This window comes from Lepisosteus oculatus, chromosome 25, assembly GCF_040954835.1.
Source record: "Lepisosteus oculatus isolate fLepOcu1 chromosome 25, fLepOcu1.hap2, whole genome shotgun sequence".
NCBI classification, from domain to species: domain Eukaryota; kingdom Metazoa; phylum Chordata; class Actinopteri; order Semionotiformes; family Lepisosteidae; genus Lepisosteus; species Lepisosteus oculatus.
Window position 1 is genome coordinate 7,742,116 of NC_090720.1, and position 13,742 is coordinate 7,755,857.

The window sequence follows — 13,742 nt, forward strand, 5'->3', positions numbered from 1 at the left end:
CTGAAAAAATTGCCTCAGATGGTTCAAAAGTGAATTCTAGTAGTTATCTTGACCTTGCATAAATACGCCTGACCAAAGACAATTTATTTCTGTTGTTCCAAGTGAAAGAGCACTCATATTCTCTTGATGTATCTCTTGAAGTCATCTGCATCTCATTACTCTGATCTAAAAATCTAATTTTCCTTTGAATCATACAGGTTATTTTTATCAAGTATGATGTCTAGGAGGCATCACTGTATATCCATCAAAACTGTGTACTGTTCATTTCTTGCAGTGTCGTAGGCCAGTATACCTTACTATGCCGATTAAGAATGAAGTTGGTGTTCCTGGAATCTCACTACAGTTGGCTCTGGCCTTGAAAAATCATGCCAGTATCAACATTAGGGAAATTCCACTCTAAAATCCAAAGTAAGCTGCCGTTTGCATAAATCCAGCCGATCAATGTGTGTTGTGTCGGTAACTTTCTTCAGTGTAACCAAAAACAAATAAAAAGCTGAAACTTGTACTTAAGGTAAAGGTAAGAGGAGGGATTGCATTACATAAATGCTCCAGTGAAGGGTCTTGGCGGACTTTCAGGACTTGTTTCCAGACCTTTTCCACAAAAGTGGCGTCCTGCCAGCCTTCAAGGCCAATCTCTAGGTGTGTTTTGCAAAATTCATGTTTGTCACTTCTGACAGAGCTGGTGTAGCTGAGCTCATGGGGAGTGGGGTAGTTGAACGTGTTCTGTTTGTGTATTAAGGGTCAAAGTGTAAGTGAATTCCTATGAATCTGCTCAGTCTTCAGGAGTCCCTGTGGATGTGAACTTTGACTTTTGTTAAAGGGAAATACTATGAAGGTGGAGGGACATACATTTCCCTACTTGTGTGTAGCTGCTTTGTGTGAAGGGCATTGCTCTTTATATACTGTAGTACCTCAAGGTTTGTCTACAGTGTTTCTTCCTTCATGACTTACCTTTTCAATACAATATTATAAATAGTAGATTGTATGATATTTTTAATAGAAAAGGCAGTGCTTGAATAAGGAAATGTATTCCAGTTTTCAGTGAAATTTGGCAGGAGCAAGGTCACGATGATCAGTAAATATATAGGACACATCTAACCCATTTTAAGAGAGGTTGAGATTTAGTTCGAGTCCAGGCTGAAGTCAAAAACCTGAAAAGATTGCTCACTGTAGACACTTTCCCACTGTTACATCCCCTGGTTAACAAGAAAAAGAAATCAGAAATAATAGAGATAATGTAACACTGTATATATATTACATTTTTTTGCACTCCAAAATTTGTACACATTACAACTCTGTGAGGAAATGAGATTAAAAATCTTTCTTCCATGCATGTGAACCATGCATGTTACTCAACAATATGTCTGAGTAGGTACTCAGAACTCTGGGGAAAATGTCCAGGGTAGTAGGAAAACAGGAGTTTTTAGGACAGAATCAAGCATTTTATTCTTTTGTTGTTTCCCTCCTGCTTTAAATATCAATGTATTGTTCATGAGGTGCAAGACACACTTTCTAAAAGACTGACATAGTGGTGTTACAAAGATTAGACTTTTCAGAAAGAGGCAGTGAATACCCTCACAGTAGGCAAAATCAAGAACCTTGAATTTTGAATACAAAGTAACTCTGATGTTATGTAAGGATTGCAGAGTGTAAATAAGGCAGAGGAATATTTAACTGAACTTTTTAAATGATGGGTTTACTTTTACTGTGCAGTTTATTCAATGCCATGAAAGCTGCATTCATATGTCCTTGAATGTTCTGGCATTGAAAACCTGCATTTTTTCTTTTTCAGTCCATTATGTTCATCACATATTTCTTAGATTGGCTTTTTTCTTCTTTGATTCTTTTTTTTTCATTTTGATTGCAAGCAATCAGCACCATATCTCGTGTAGTATCACTCGGAGCAGTAACAAAGACATCAGAAGTCCATTGTTTCAGAATATGTTTTTCTTCTCTCGCAACGTTTATCCCGTAAAAGTGTTTTTTTTTCCTCCAAAATGTGATATTTAATTCCTTAAAGACATAATAATGTATAATGTATACATAGTATACATAACATAATGTATACTATGCGTTTCGAGAACTTTATTCTATAAATGCTTTGGTGTGCCAGATTTGAGATTATTGCCACTTAGCAAAATGTGTCTCACTGAAACATTCCAACTGGATCTGTAAAATGTGGCATTCTTTTAACGTCTTGTTGGAAATGAGCACCATAGTACAGCTGGGAAAGTTGGTGCAAGATAACCTTGGGGGCGAAACACGCTGAACAAATTCCGTTCCTTCCTCCTAACGTTCTGTTTTGTGTTTCACAGCTTGTCCGTCAGGTTCCTTCAAGCCGGCCCAGGGAGATGACTCCTGCATGCAGTGTCCTATCAATAGCCGCACCACATCTGAAGGAGCCGTCAGCTGTGTCTGTCGCAGTGGCCACTACCGTACCGAAACGGATCCCTTGGAAATGCCCTGCACAAGTATGCACACTGCTGGCAATGCTAGTATTAACAGGCCGCTTCTGCTTCTGGTTCTCTGGCCAACGTCAGTGGTGTGTCCCAAGTAATTGGTGGCGGTATTTTAGAAAATAGCTAGTACTGCTGTCTCCAGGAATGACTGACAGAGAGAGGCTGTTCTGGTACCCCCATGGGTCCCCTTAGTGGAATGAAATATTAATGTCTGCAGCCACAGGAACGAAACTCTCATCTCCTGTGGTTTTTAAGTGTGAATTTAAGAAAATCCAGGGCCGCGCCAAGCAAGTATAAAGTCATTTTGGTGCAAGCCTTTTTTTGATTTTTGCAGCATGATTTGTAGTTTGTATCCGAACTCTAGACCTGACACGAATGTAAGTTACATGCATAACAAGCTTTTATATCTGGCAACAAAAAGCAGGCTTAGAAAGAGTGACTTTCTGTAGTGTGTTGAAAAACTTGCTTTGCTCTTTTGATGAACTGAAAGGGAAGAAAACTGTGTGATCATTTGAATTCTTTGACAAAGGAATTTGCATAAAACCCAACCACATAGAGAAAAGGCCGGGGAGCTTCAGTGTGATTCGGACTTCAGTATGACCATTAAGGGCAAAAAGGGAGATTAAACCACTGGATTACAATGGAATAAAAATGACCACTGGAATCATCACACTTTAAAATAGGCAGCTGTGTGTAAATACCCATGTGCAAGATCTAAATGGGTTCATCTTATATGCACCCCTGGGCCTCGTGTGAGCAATCAAATTAAATGACTCATGCAGAAATAAGAAACTAAAAGGAAATAAAAGAACCACAGAATTTGTTTTGTTTCATACAGTTTTTCATGATATCATGAGTCATCAGTTCTATCTACAAGTATTAACCAATTGATGCATGTCATACCTAAATGTCAAATGAGCTAATGCTAATGTGAAAACAGTACATGTACAGTACTGTACATGTTTACAAGCTTAAATACAAAATTTAACTGAATAAAGTGATCCATTGGCTTTGTTTCCTTGCATAGTGCATTAGGGATGAACAGTAGCAGTGGATTTTTTCTTTATCTGCAAGAAGACAGCTTTGGTCTTTGCTTAAGGTTGTGTTTTTGCTCACTACTGTATGTAGTGTATATATACCTGTCTGAGTCTGTTATGGATATTGTAAAGCCCTAGTATAAAACAAAAAGATACAAACTGGGATGCTCTCCAGCGTACCTTTCAAATATAAAACTATCCGAGTCAGAGAGCTGATCTTGTGATCAATGAATCTGTGGAGCACCCTGTCCGTGCTGCAGTCTCTGGCACTTTTTCGATAAGAATAAACTGTGATTACACAACTAAGTGGGATTATGCTGGAAGAGAAGAAGTAGAGCAGAACAGAGACCTCACATGCTTGGCGTCTGCACCAGATGATTGCATAACAAGGACATTTGAAGAAATTAAATCTACCACGCTTCCACAAAAGGTTCCAGTCAAAGGTTCCAAGTCAGTCTGCAGCAATTGTAAGGAAGCACTGACTAGGGTACCAGATGCTGAAGTCAGACTGAGGAGTTGTGTTCCTCTGACTGTTATGTTGTTATTGTTCCTGTCAGAGACAGGACTGGTCAAACAGTACTTGCAGAGGAAGATATATATAAAAGCGACAGTGAAAGTGCTTCCAATTCCAAGTTAGTGGTTCAAAGGTAGTTGTCAGGAAACCATATAGATGATTGTACTAACCTGTTATATAAAATGAGCACTGTAACTCAGTCTAATATGCAATGGTCAATCTCGCTGTAATCAATCCGTCCATTTTCTAACCATACAATGAGCCACAGTTTGTCCTGGAAAGGAAAAGGAGGAAGGCGGGAGACACCCTGGATGAAACACCAGTCGCGGCGCACAGCAGAGACACAAACACACATACACACTCAATTTTTCACTCAACAAACACAGTGAGGATTTTTCCCAGAAGCCCATTGCCCTACCGTTAACAGCCCAAACACCGGCATTATCACCTTTATGCAGATAATGTAGTATCTGAGGTCCAGAATTGAACCAGCAATGCTTGTTCCACTGTACCTCCATGCCATCCCATCTCATGGTTATCATAGATAAGAAAGTGGATGTTACTGAGCCAGCAGCCATATCACCCTGTAGCTTGCAACTGGCACCCCACTGAAGCTCAGCAGGTGTGAGCCTGGATGGGGGACCTTGCTGCTGGAAGAGGTGTTAGTGGGGCCGGAAGGGGGTACTCACCCTGAAGTCTGTAAGGGTCCTAATGCCCCAGTATAGTGATGGGGACACTATACTGTCAAATAAGGCACCGTCCTTCGGATGGAACTTAAATTTTTTTTACTGTGGTCCTGACTCTCTGTGGTCATTAAATATCCCATGGCATTTCTCGAAAAGAGGAGGGGTGTTACCCTGGCATCCTGGCCAAAATTACCCCTGGCCTTTATCAATCATGGCCTCCTAATAATCCCCATCTATGAACTGGCTTCGCTCTCTTCTCCTCCCCAGTGTGCGGGGAGCGCACTGGTGCACTATGGCTACTGTCGCATCATCTAGGTGGGGCTACACATTGGTGGTGGTGGAGGGGAGTCCTTTGAGTGGAGTGTCCAGAAAAGTGCTATGAAAATTAAAGGAATTATTATTTCTGTTTGTGTTATGCAGCCATTCCTTCGGCGCCGCAGAACGTCATCTCCAGCGTGAACGAGACCTCTCTGATGCTGGAGTGGAGTCCCCCGCGGGAGGCCGGGGGCCGCGAGGACGTGGTCTACAACATCATCTGCAAGAGCTGCGGGGCAGGCCGGGGGGCTTGCACCCGCTGCGGCGACAACGTGCAGTTTGTGCCCCGGCAGCTGGGCCTCACCGAGCCGCGCGTCTACATCAGCGACCTCCTGGCCCACACCCAGTACACTTTCGAGATCCAGGCTGTGAACGGCGTGTCCGACCAGAGCCCGTACTCTCCACAGTTCTCCGCTGTCAACATCACCACCAACCAGGCCGGTAAGTCGCTGGGCGCTCTGAAGATTGTGGGGCAGAGGGGTGTCGTCTCCGCTCTGGTCTTACACAAAAACCCTAGAAATTTCCAAAGATCCCAAACTACTGCTAAAAGCCCATCTGCAGCAAATTGTTCAAAGATGAAAAGATGGGGGACTGAAAATTAGTGTAGGTATTTTGAAATACAAAATAGATCCCTTTTCATTTCCACAAACTTTATTTTTCCTTTGAAACGTAGGCTAGTTTCCCTCTACTGTATGTCAGTGATCTTGGAGCCTTTATACAGTAACCTCCCAAGTACTACTGGTTTAAATAACGGTATCCTGTTAAAAAAAAATCCTTTGGACATTTTTCATTGCAATGCATTCTTTAAAAAAGCAACTTGATAGAACAAGGTCATACTTTACTGTTTCATTTACTATATACATCTACTACTTTACTGTATTAATCCACTGTATACCGTACATTCTTTTCTGTGTGTCAGTAAGCACTATGACAAGAAAGAGTATCTGAAACTATGGCATTTCTTGCGTACTTTGTTTCTTGGATTGCAGAATTGAATGCAGTTTTATGGATTGGATTGTTCTTCATTCTTTTTTAGGTTACATTTCCCCGCGCTTACAGGTAAATGTGCGAGGTTGTGGTTATTGGATTGAGCCCTTACCTGAGGGCACTCTTCTACTCTGAGGGGAAAAAAAAAAACATTGATATAGATCGTAAGGATCCAGGCTTAATAGAAGTCACTCTCTCTGAAACAGCAGCTCGAGAAAAAAGGGAACATTTTGAGGAAGCTCTCTAAGGCACTTCCTTATATAGTCTTTTCAAATACTATAATGTGTATTAAATGTATTTTCAGTTGACGTCTGTGGAAGGAGAAACAAGAATGGTTAGGGTTTAATGGTTGTGTTTTCACCAATACAGCAAATGGGTTGTGGTTGTATTCACCTCCTGCTCTAATGGAATCCCACAGCAGAAACAGGACTGTGTTGTCCAGTACTGCAAGGCAGGGCCTCATAAACATTCTTTCAGGAGTCTCTCCGTGCAGTTGAGTTCTGAAACGGCTCCTGCCCACATTGACACTTCAGAATGCCCTCTGTGCTGGGCTTATTCAGAGCCACCATGGGGAGGGAAGGCTTAATTAGTGCCCCATTACAGTGTGAGCAATCTTTCTTCTGCTTCCCCCACTCCCCACTCTTTCGATGGCTGGGAGCGCTGGTGGATTTGCTAGCATTCTCATTAGCCCTGGCAGCTGTGAAAATCCAATTCACCGCAAATATTTTCTAAAACAGCCTTAAATATGCACACACAGCCACCCATTCTCATATATATATACACACACACACAAGTCCAATTGATGAGATACCAGTGACTGATTTAATGAATTGTTCTTGCTGAGGCAACTGTGGTAGCGTATACCTAATTTATCAAGGAAAAGCCTTAGACGCATTCCAATTAGTTTAATTTTAATCAGTGGTTTTCTTTGGGGGTTTTTAACATGTTCCAGTGAATTACAGAAAAAAGAGTTTAAGTTTTTTTAAAACTCTAAATGTTGCAGAAAGAGGAAGGTACTGTTTATAATACAAATTATAGAAAAATTAGAAATGAAGTATAATTTGTCTGTACAGGTATGTCACAGCAATGCAACCTACAATGTTGTTAAAATGGAAGCTAAACTTCTTTCAGAGCCCTCATTATATGGAATTTGCAAAAAACAAGTTTTCATACTTTTGTTTGCAAGCATTTTAAAGACGCATCATCTCTAAGCACTTTCCAACAAAACAAGAAGAAACTGTAGCCTGAAATGAATACAAAAATGAGTAACATGAAGTAATGTAGTTTTTCTAGCCTTTTGCACTTCTACGATCTTTTTTTCAAGCAAGAGTTAAATAGAGCAATATTTAGCACAACCGTTTAAATCAATGTTAAAATTATCCAAACATTGTTTATTACCTGGTTTGACTCAGAAATCATTAAATTCATTCACAAAATGTGGTTTGTTTTGCTTGCGACCACTTGTGGGTTTTACTATATTCAGTAACCAGGGCCTTAGGGCCTAATAAACCATACTAATGAGACCCTTGTTCAGTTTCCTCCATGCTGGCATAATGAACGACAGAGCCTGCCACTGGATTTGGGAAAATTGGTGCCTGCGTTGTCTCTGCTGTGAGCCTGTCAGTTTGGATTACAGGCTGACAGAGCCTGGTTTACTTGTGTTTGAGAGAGTCTCAAAGGCCAGTACTCTTTCACACCTGCACAGTGCGACAGGCTTTGCCCACCAAACACTAGTCCACAGAGGAGCCCTATGGGCTGGGAAGAGGAGGGTTCAATTAAGTTTTGTTGGAAAGCTGAAGGTTATATAAACATGTTGTCATTCTTAATTAGTAAGGACCCCACCATGCTTTTTATGCGTGTTAATTAGACACGTTTAGAATTAAGTCATGCACTTTGTAGGATTGCTCCGTGAAGGAAGCAAACAAATAAATAGAAACTGATTGGCATGAAACCAAATGTTTTGCTGCGTATGAGCAGTTCTCTCATATTTTCTGTGAGTGCTTATCCAGAGAAATTAACATGTGGAGCCAGCCTGTAATTTCCATTTCTAGCCTCATCCAAGCACAGAGCTTTTGCCATTTCTAATTCATTCACCATTTAATCACAGTTTGCACAATAATATCAGCGATTTTCTGGGACAGTTGCTGAAATATTTTACAAACAAATAAGAATTAACAAGGCTGTTCTCATCACTGCCTTTTTCCCCTGAGCAACTCTAATATGCCTCTGTACCAACAAATTAAGCTGCCCAGCTGATAGGTTAATAATTTAGTAGCATGTTTAGCATTTTCTCACCCATAGAACAAACTGAATATTTGAATGTTTGGTTATAAAATACAATAACACATTTATGTTTCTAAGTAAAATTATATCATTAAAAACAGCTTCCCTTATGATCTTGATAGTAGAATGCCTACTTCATCCCAGTTTCTATCACTGTAACTTTGAACTCTGAATCTCTTACATTGTGAAAATGATTGTTACTCCAAAAAAGATTCATCTTCAGAATTCATCATTTTAAAATGCCACATCAAAGAGGGCTGATGTGTCAGCCCTTCAACAGAAGACTGTTTTCTGGTCTCGGTTAATTGAAGCCCAAATCTTGTTTATGCTGCAATAATAAAGCTTAGAGGAATGCCTTTATACAGTACATATAGTAATTGCCTCTGTGTTTGTACAAGAGGGAGATGCAATGTTTAAGTTCTTAGAATTTATACAGGAAGGAGAGTGTTGAAGGCAAGCTTGCCAGCACCATATCCATTACTTAAACCAAGATGGCTGTCATTTAGAATATTATGTGCCAGTGTGGTCACCACTGCTCTGGATTCAGTCCAGAGAGAGTGACCAGATACATTCCAGGATTTATGGGAATGTCCTACACTGACAGGCTGAAGGAACTTAACTGAAGGCTCAGTATGCTGTTGCATTATGGTTGCTAATGTTTTGGCCAGTGAGTGTTTAAAGTACTCTTGATCTACTGAAACCTGACATGACCTGACAGCGTCAAACTTTCTCACATCTTGCCTGAGGACGACTTGCTGTATATGAAGAGCTTGTGTGATAACAGAACAAGCTGTTCTGGAGGTCTACAAATTGAGAATAACTAACATTAACCTACTAATTAAAATTAAATAGAATAGGAAGCAATAGTAAAAACTAATGAAATAATGAACTCTTTTAACTTCCCCTGGTGGGACTCCTTCAGGTCAGAGCAGACTAATTACTTGCCTGTAAAAACAGAAATAACTTAGGTTTTCTCAGTAGGTTTCTTTTAGTTTTCTCCACTCTTCAGACACATTTATTATCCACAGTTAGATCCTGGGAGCTATGATGTGGAAAGCAAAATCTTATGAAAGAAGGAAAACAATTTAAGTTTATAAGACTGTGCTTGAAGTGTACCTAGTATTTGCCTGTATTTGAAGTTCTATTAAACTGGACAACAGCATTTCATTTGAGATGCTTTCATTTGCTTCATGTGATCTTTCTTGCGCTCTTGTGGGAAAATGAAAAAATGAAAGTACCAAGTCTAGTCTGTTCTAGTTTCAGTTGCTCCCCTGTGGGGAAATGTGACATATAAATTTGTGTTGTGTTGCGTATTGGGGCTGTATGTTGCTTTACACAAACTCACAAGTGCCTTCTGAGAGGTGTTGGTTAATGGTTACTGTATAAAACCTTCGGTATAAACACACATCACTTAGGAATACTTCTGTCATATGAACCAGATCCCAGTGACCCTAAGCACATGCTACTGAGGCAGACTGTCACATGTATTTTGCAGAATAGAAGGACTCAGCATTTTGGGTTTCTCTTCAATTTATTGATCCCTTAAACACAACATTTCAACAGAAGGTGTGTTTTGTTTTTACACTGGTGTGAATATGGATGAATTTCTTATCAACCAATACACCCTCTGTCAACTAGTCAGTTGCAGTACTCAGTGGTAGGTTAATCTTGATCTTCTGTGTTGTGTGCTAGTCAATGATTAATGACTTAATTATTTACTAAATAATTGCTAAGGCAGGCTCTTACAAAGCCATGTAATGTGTTGGAATAGTTTTTTACCAGCCGTCCTTGCAGTGGGCTGGAACTAACTGGTGAGTCGCCAAACCAGACATTTCAGTGTTTCTTTATTCCCAGTGTACTATGAGTTAATTCAGAACTTGGCCTGTAAAGCAGTTGCTGATGTTGATTTATGTGTTTATTTTGATTTTATTTTATACATTTTTGTGTCCCATTTTCTAAAAGACCATGCCATATAAGTTGAATGAAGAGTTTCAATCTGATAGCAAGTTTTTTACAGCGTCTCTGACAACCTACAGTACTTAATTGGCTGAAAGTTTATAGCTATTGTTTTATTTCCTGAAACTATACATTTTCATTATATTTTCATGACAACCTAGATTGTCGAATATAAATTATGTTTATGATCACCTAAATTCAGACTGCAGTAATTGTTTTTTATTTGTTTACAACAGAAATAAATGCTTTTTAATTGCTTTTGAGCAATTCTTAGAAACAAAAGACAAGAATAATTAGATTGGAAGGTGACAGAAGAATTCTTCATGAAAGCCCCAAAGTTTAATATTAACTAATTTGTTGGTACATTTGACAGTATGCTGATTTTATGCTCATCTTATGGATAATAGCATTTGTAATGAAATCCCTCAAGCAGTAGCACTACACTGGTAGCTGCACATAAAATGCAGGTTTGGTTAAATTAGAATATTTATGTTTCATTTATTTTTTGCTTAGTTTTTCAGCCTTCTTCACCTGATCCCTCCAGGGCTTAGGTTGTCACTGAGACAGGGGCACTGTATTCCTGTGTCAAGGTGTGACAGAGACAGAAGGTAGCAGGGAGGGCACATATGGAATATGACACCAAGGGTCGGACAGTCAGTGAGGCAGGAAGCACAAGCTGGCATCTGGCACACATCAAAAGCACAGTAGCTGAATACTGATTGGTGCCCTCGCACCACATGGCAGCGAACAGGCTAGCTAGCTGCTAATTAGTAACATTGTCATTAAAATAAGGCTTTGGGTATTTGCATTTTTCAAAAGAGAAGCTGCCATGGTCATAACTAAAATATGGTATGGGATGTACAATGATGGCCAAATATTGGTCCGTACTGCTGACCTCTGCACTTTAAAGCATACAAGCAAGGGTCATTTTATCATTATTTAATTATTTTGTTTTACATTTGACATCAATTTGAGGTATTTTATCCATGTTCTGGTCTTCTCCATTAACAGTTTGTGTGCACTGTGAGACGGTTATCAGGCTCCTTTCTTCCACCCATGTGCTGTATCTTGATTTAAAACCACTTACTGTACCTGCATGTTTTTATGCTCTGTCAACCTCTGCTTCAGTATGAGATCCAGGAAGAAAAAGCCAACTTCTCCTCATGCAGTGGTGAGTGAGAAGTGCTTCAAAGCAAGCATTAGTTCAGGAAGAGCTGGTGCCAGAGACCGATGGGGATCCCATGGCACAGAGCTGCACTCTTAATGGTTTGGTATTGCAGATAGCGACGGAGGCATTGGGCCTGCTCAGTGTGGCATTACAAGATACTGTAACTGCAAAGTGGTTTGCAAGACTTAACCATTCATGTCAAGGTTCTGTATAACTTCACTGATGGTGAGAGCTGTGCATAAAAACATGTTAAAAAGATGGTCAACACATTTCAGGATAAGCTGAATGATCTTGAGGATAGAACACAGTGTTACAATATCTGACAGGTCAACTTACCAAAGGGTTTGGAAGGTGTCATCCTTCCCACTATACAGTAAATAAAGAGTGCTTCCTCATTGAATTGCAGATCTCTTATCATCTGCACAAGATCCTGTTGACATTTTTAAGGCCCACACGTTGTGGTGGCTCTTTGGCTGGATTTAATCAACCTCACACTCAAAATCTTTATTTAAGCTTCTCTTCTATACTGACTGACAGGCCATACTGCAGGTTGCCTGGAAATCTTAATCAGTACTGAGCTATTGAGATTCTCATATAAACCACTGGTAATGAGTGCTATTTGGAATAGGGACATACCTTTTGTAGATGAAGACATTTTCTGGTCATTTCACAGACATCTCGCAAAAACCATGTTACCACAAAGGGTACATTTTTTTTTTGTTATTTCAAATTTATTTTCTGGATAATCATGACTAGTTATTGAGAAATTCTTCCTATCTAAAATATATTGTTCTGGAGTTGTTATAGTCTGCTCCAGAAAACCCAAAAGCAATCCCAAGTATACTTTTATGTTTTTGTAGTAACCCACCTGAAACAAATGCTCTTTGAATCGTTGTGTTTGTAAAGAGTTAGTGGTGGGTAATTAGAGTAGACCCCTGCAGAGTGTTTGTTTATTTTGTTCACTTGCCATTTGCAATGTATTTCAATAAAGGAAATGAGTATCTTGAATCTAAACTGCCCTGCAAAACAATTATCCTGATATCTTTCAAATAAAACACAGATCTCTTATCTTATTATAAAAATCCCTTTTATAATTTTTAAGCATCTGGATCTTCACAGTTCATTCCATTTGATCCCTGTCTTACAGCCATGCATAATAATTTACTTGAGAACCTTTGTTAGCCAGGCATAACTGGTTTAACCATGAGTGATAACTCTGTATTAAATTATTTTGTTTTTCTTTAAATTTGAAAATCATTAGGCATGGTAATAAAGTGTTATGATTTCATGAATGTTAAGAACATTGTTGACTACAGTTGGCCCTTATGATTTACAACAGTGCCTGCTCCTTCTGCTTTTAGTCAGGGGCTGTCCTAAGGATAGAACATACTCAAGACTACTCACTATGCTTTAAATGGGTAAGAGCAGTCCCCAGACTCATAAGATCACTTTTAAAAATACACGCTTGAAGTTATCAATTGCAGCTATGGCTGGAGTATCAAATCAGATAGGCAATGCTTCCTTTTCTCCCTACTTTGCATTAAGAAGCATACCAGGGAGACAGTTATAAATAATGGAGTGTTCTCCATGAAATGTTGATGGCACACTCGTTTCTTTTTCCTGCCTGAGATGACACACAAATCGCTCTTGGCCCGGCTATCTTTCAGTACCAAGTGGAGCATGTTGTATTGGGAAGGGAGGTGGTGCTGGGTGTCAGACAGAGGGTGTGTGTATTAACCTGGTAGATTTACAGTATTTCATTTTCTTTCCATGCTGAAAGGCACAGTAAAATAAAGAAAAGAAACAGTACTGTAAGTTACGGTTGTGGAGCCCATCAGAAGAAGGCTCCACAGCTGAAACATCGGGTTTCTTTTCTTTGCCTGCTTGAGGAATCCAATCTGTTCTTGGAGTGAGTGCCTTTACCACCAGAGCCATTTGAGGGCCTGTGTCCTGGGTGTGTTTGACTGCCATTTTGAATAAAGTAACAACACTTAAATTGGGACTTTTATTGTGCTTAAAAAAACCAAAGCTATTCTATGATTCTGTGCTGGTTAATTAGATTTCAGGACCCTAGTGATTTTATAAAAAAACAGTAACGGAGTGTCCTATCACACAGTTTTTTTATGCAGTGATGTGGATTTACTACAGTATGTCCTATGTACAGAATGTGTCTAGCATGTACAGAAGTGTATTCTATAGTGCTAGACTTTTTAACTATGATTTCTTTAGTTTCCCTTACTACAGTATCTCCTTTAGGAACAGCTGTGCTCTAAACTTCTTAATCCACTCTACTGACAATATTAAGTATTTTTTTGTCTATGGCAGCAGATAAGCAAT

At 39.5% G+C, this 13,742-nt stretch overlaps 1 protein-coding gene across 4 annotated transcripts in view; it reads left to right on the top strand.

The window, feature by feature from the left end:
- ephb2b (eph receptor B2b) overlaps window positions 1-13,742 on the top strand; it is a 192,194-nt gene that overhangs the window by 136,244 nt on the left and 42,208 nt on the right. For all 4 annotated transcript variants that reach the window (XM_069183719.1, XM_015337251.2, XM_006641931.3 and 1 more), the window contains exons 4-5: window positions 2,316-2,471; window positions 5,117-5,452. In XM_069183719.1, the coding sequence (XP_069039820.1) occupies window positions 2,316-2,471; window positions 5,117-5,452 (492 nt within the window). The remainder of the gene's footprint in view (window positions 1-2,315; window positions 2,472-5,116; window positions 5,453-13,742) is intronic.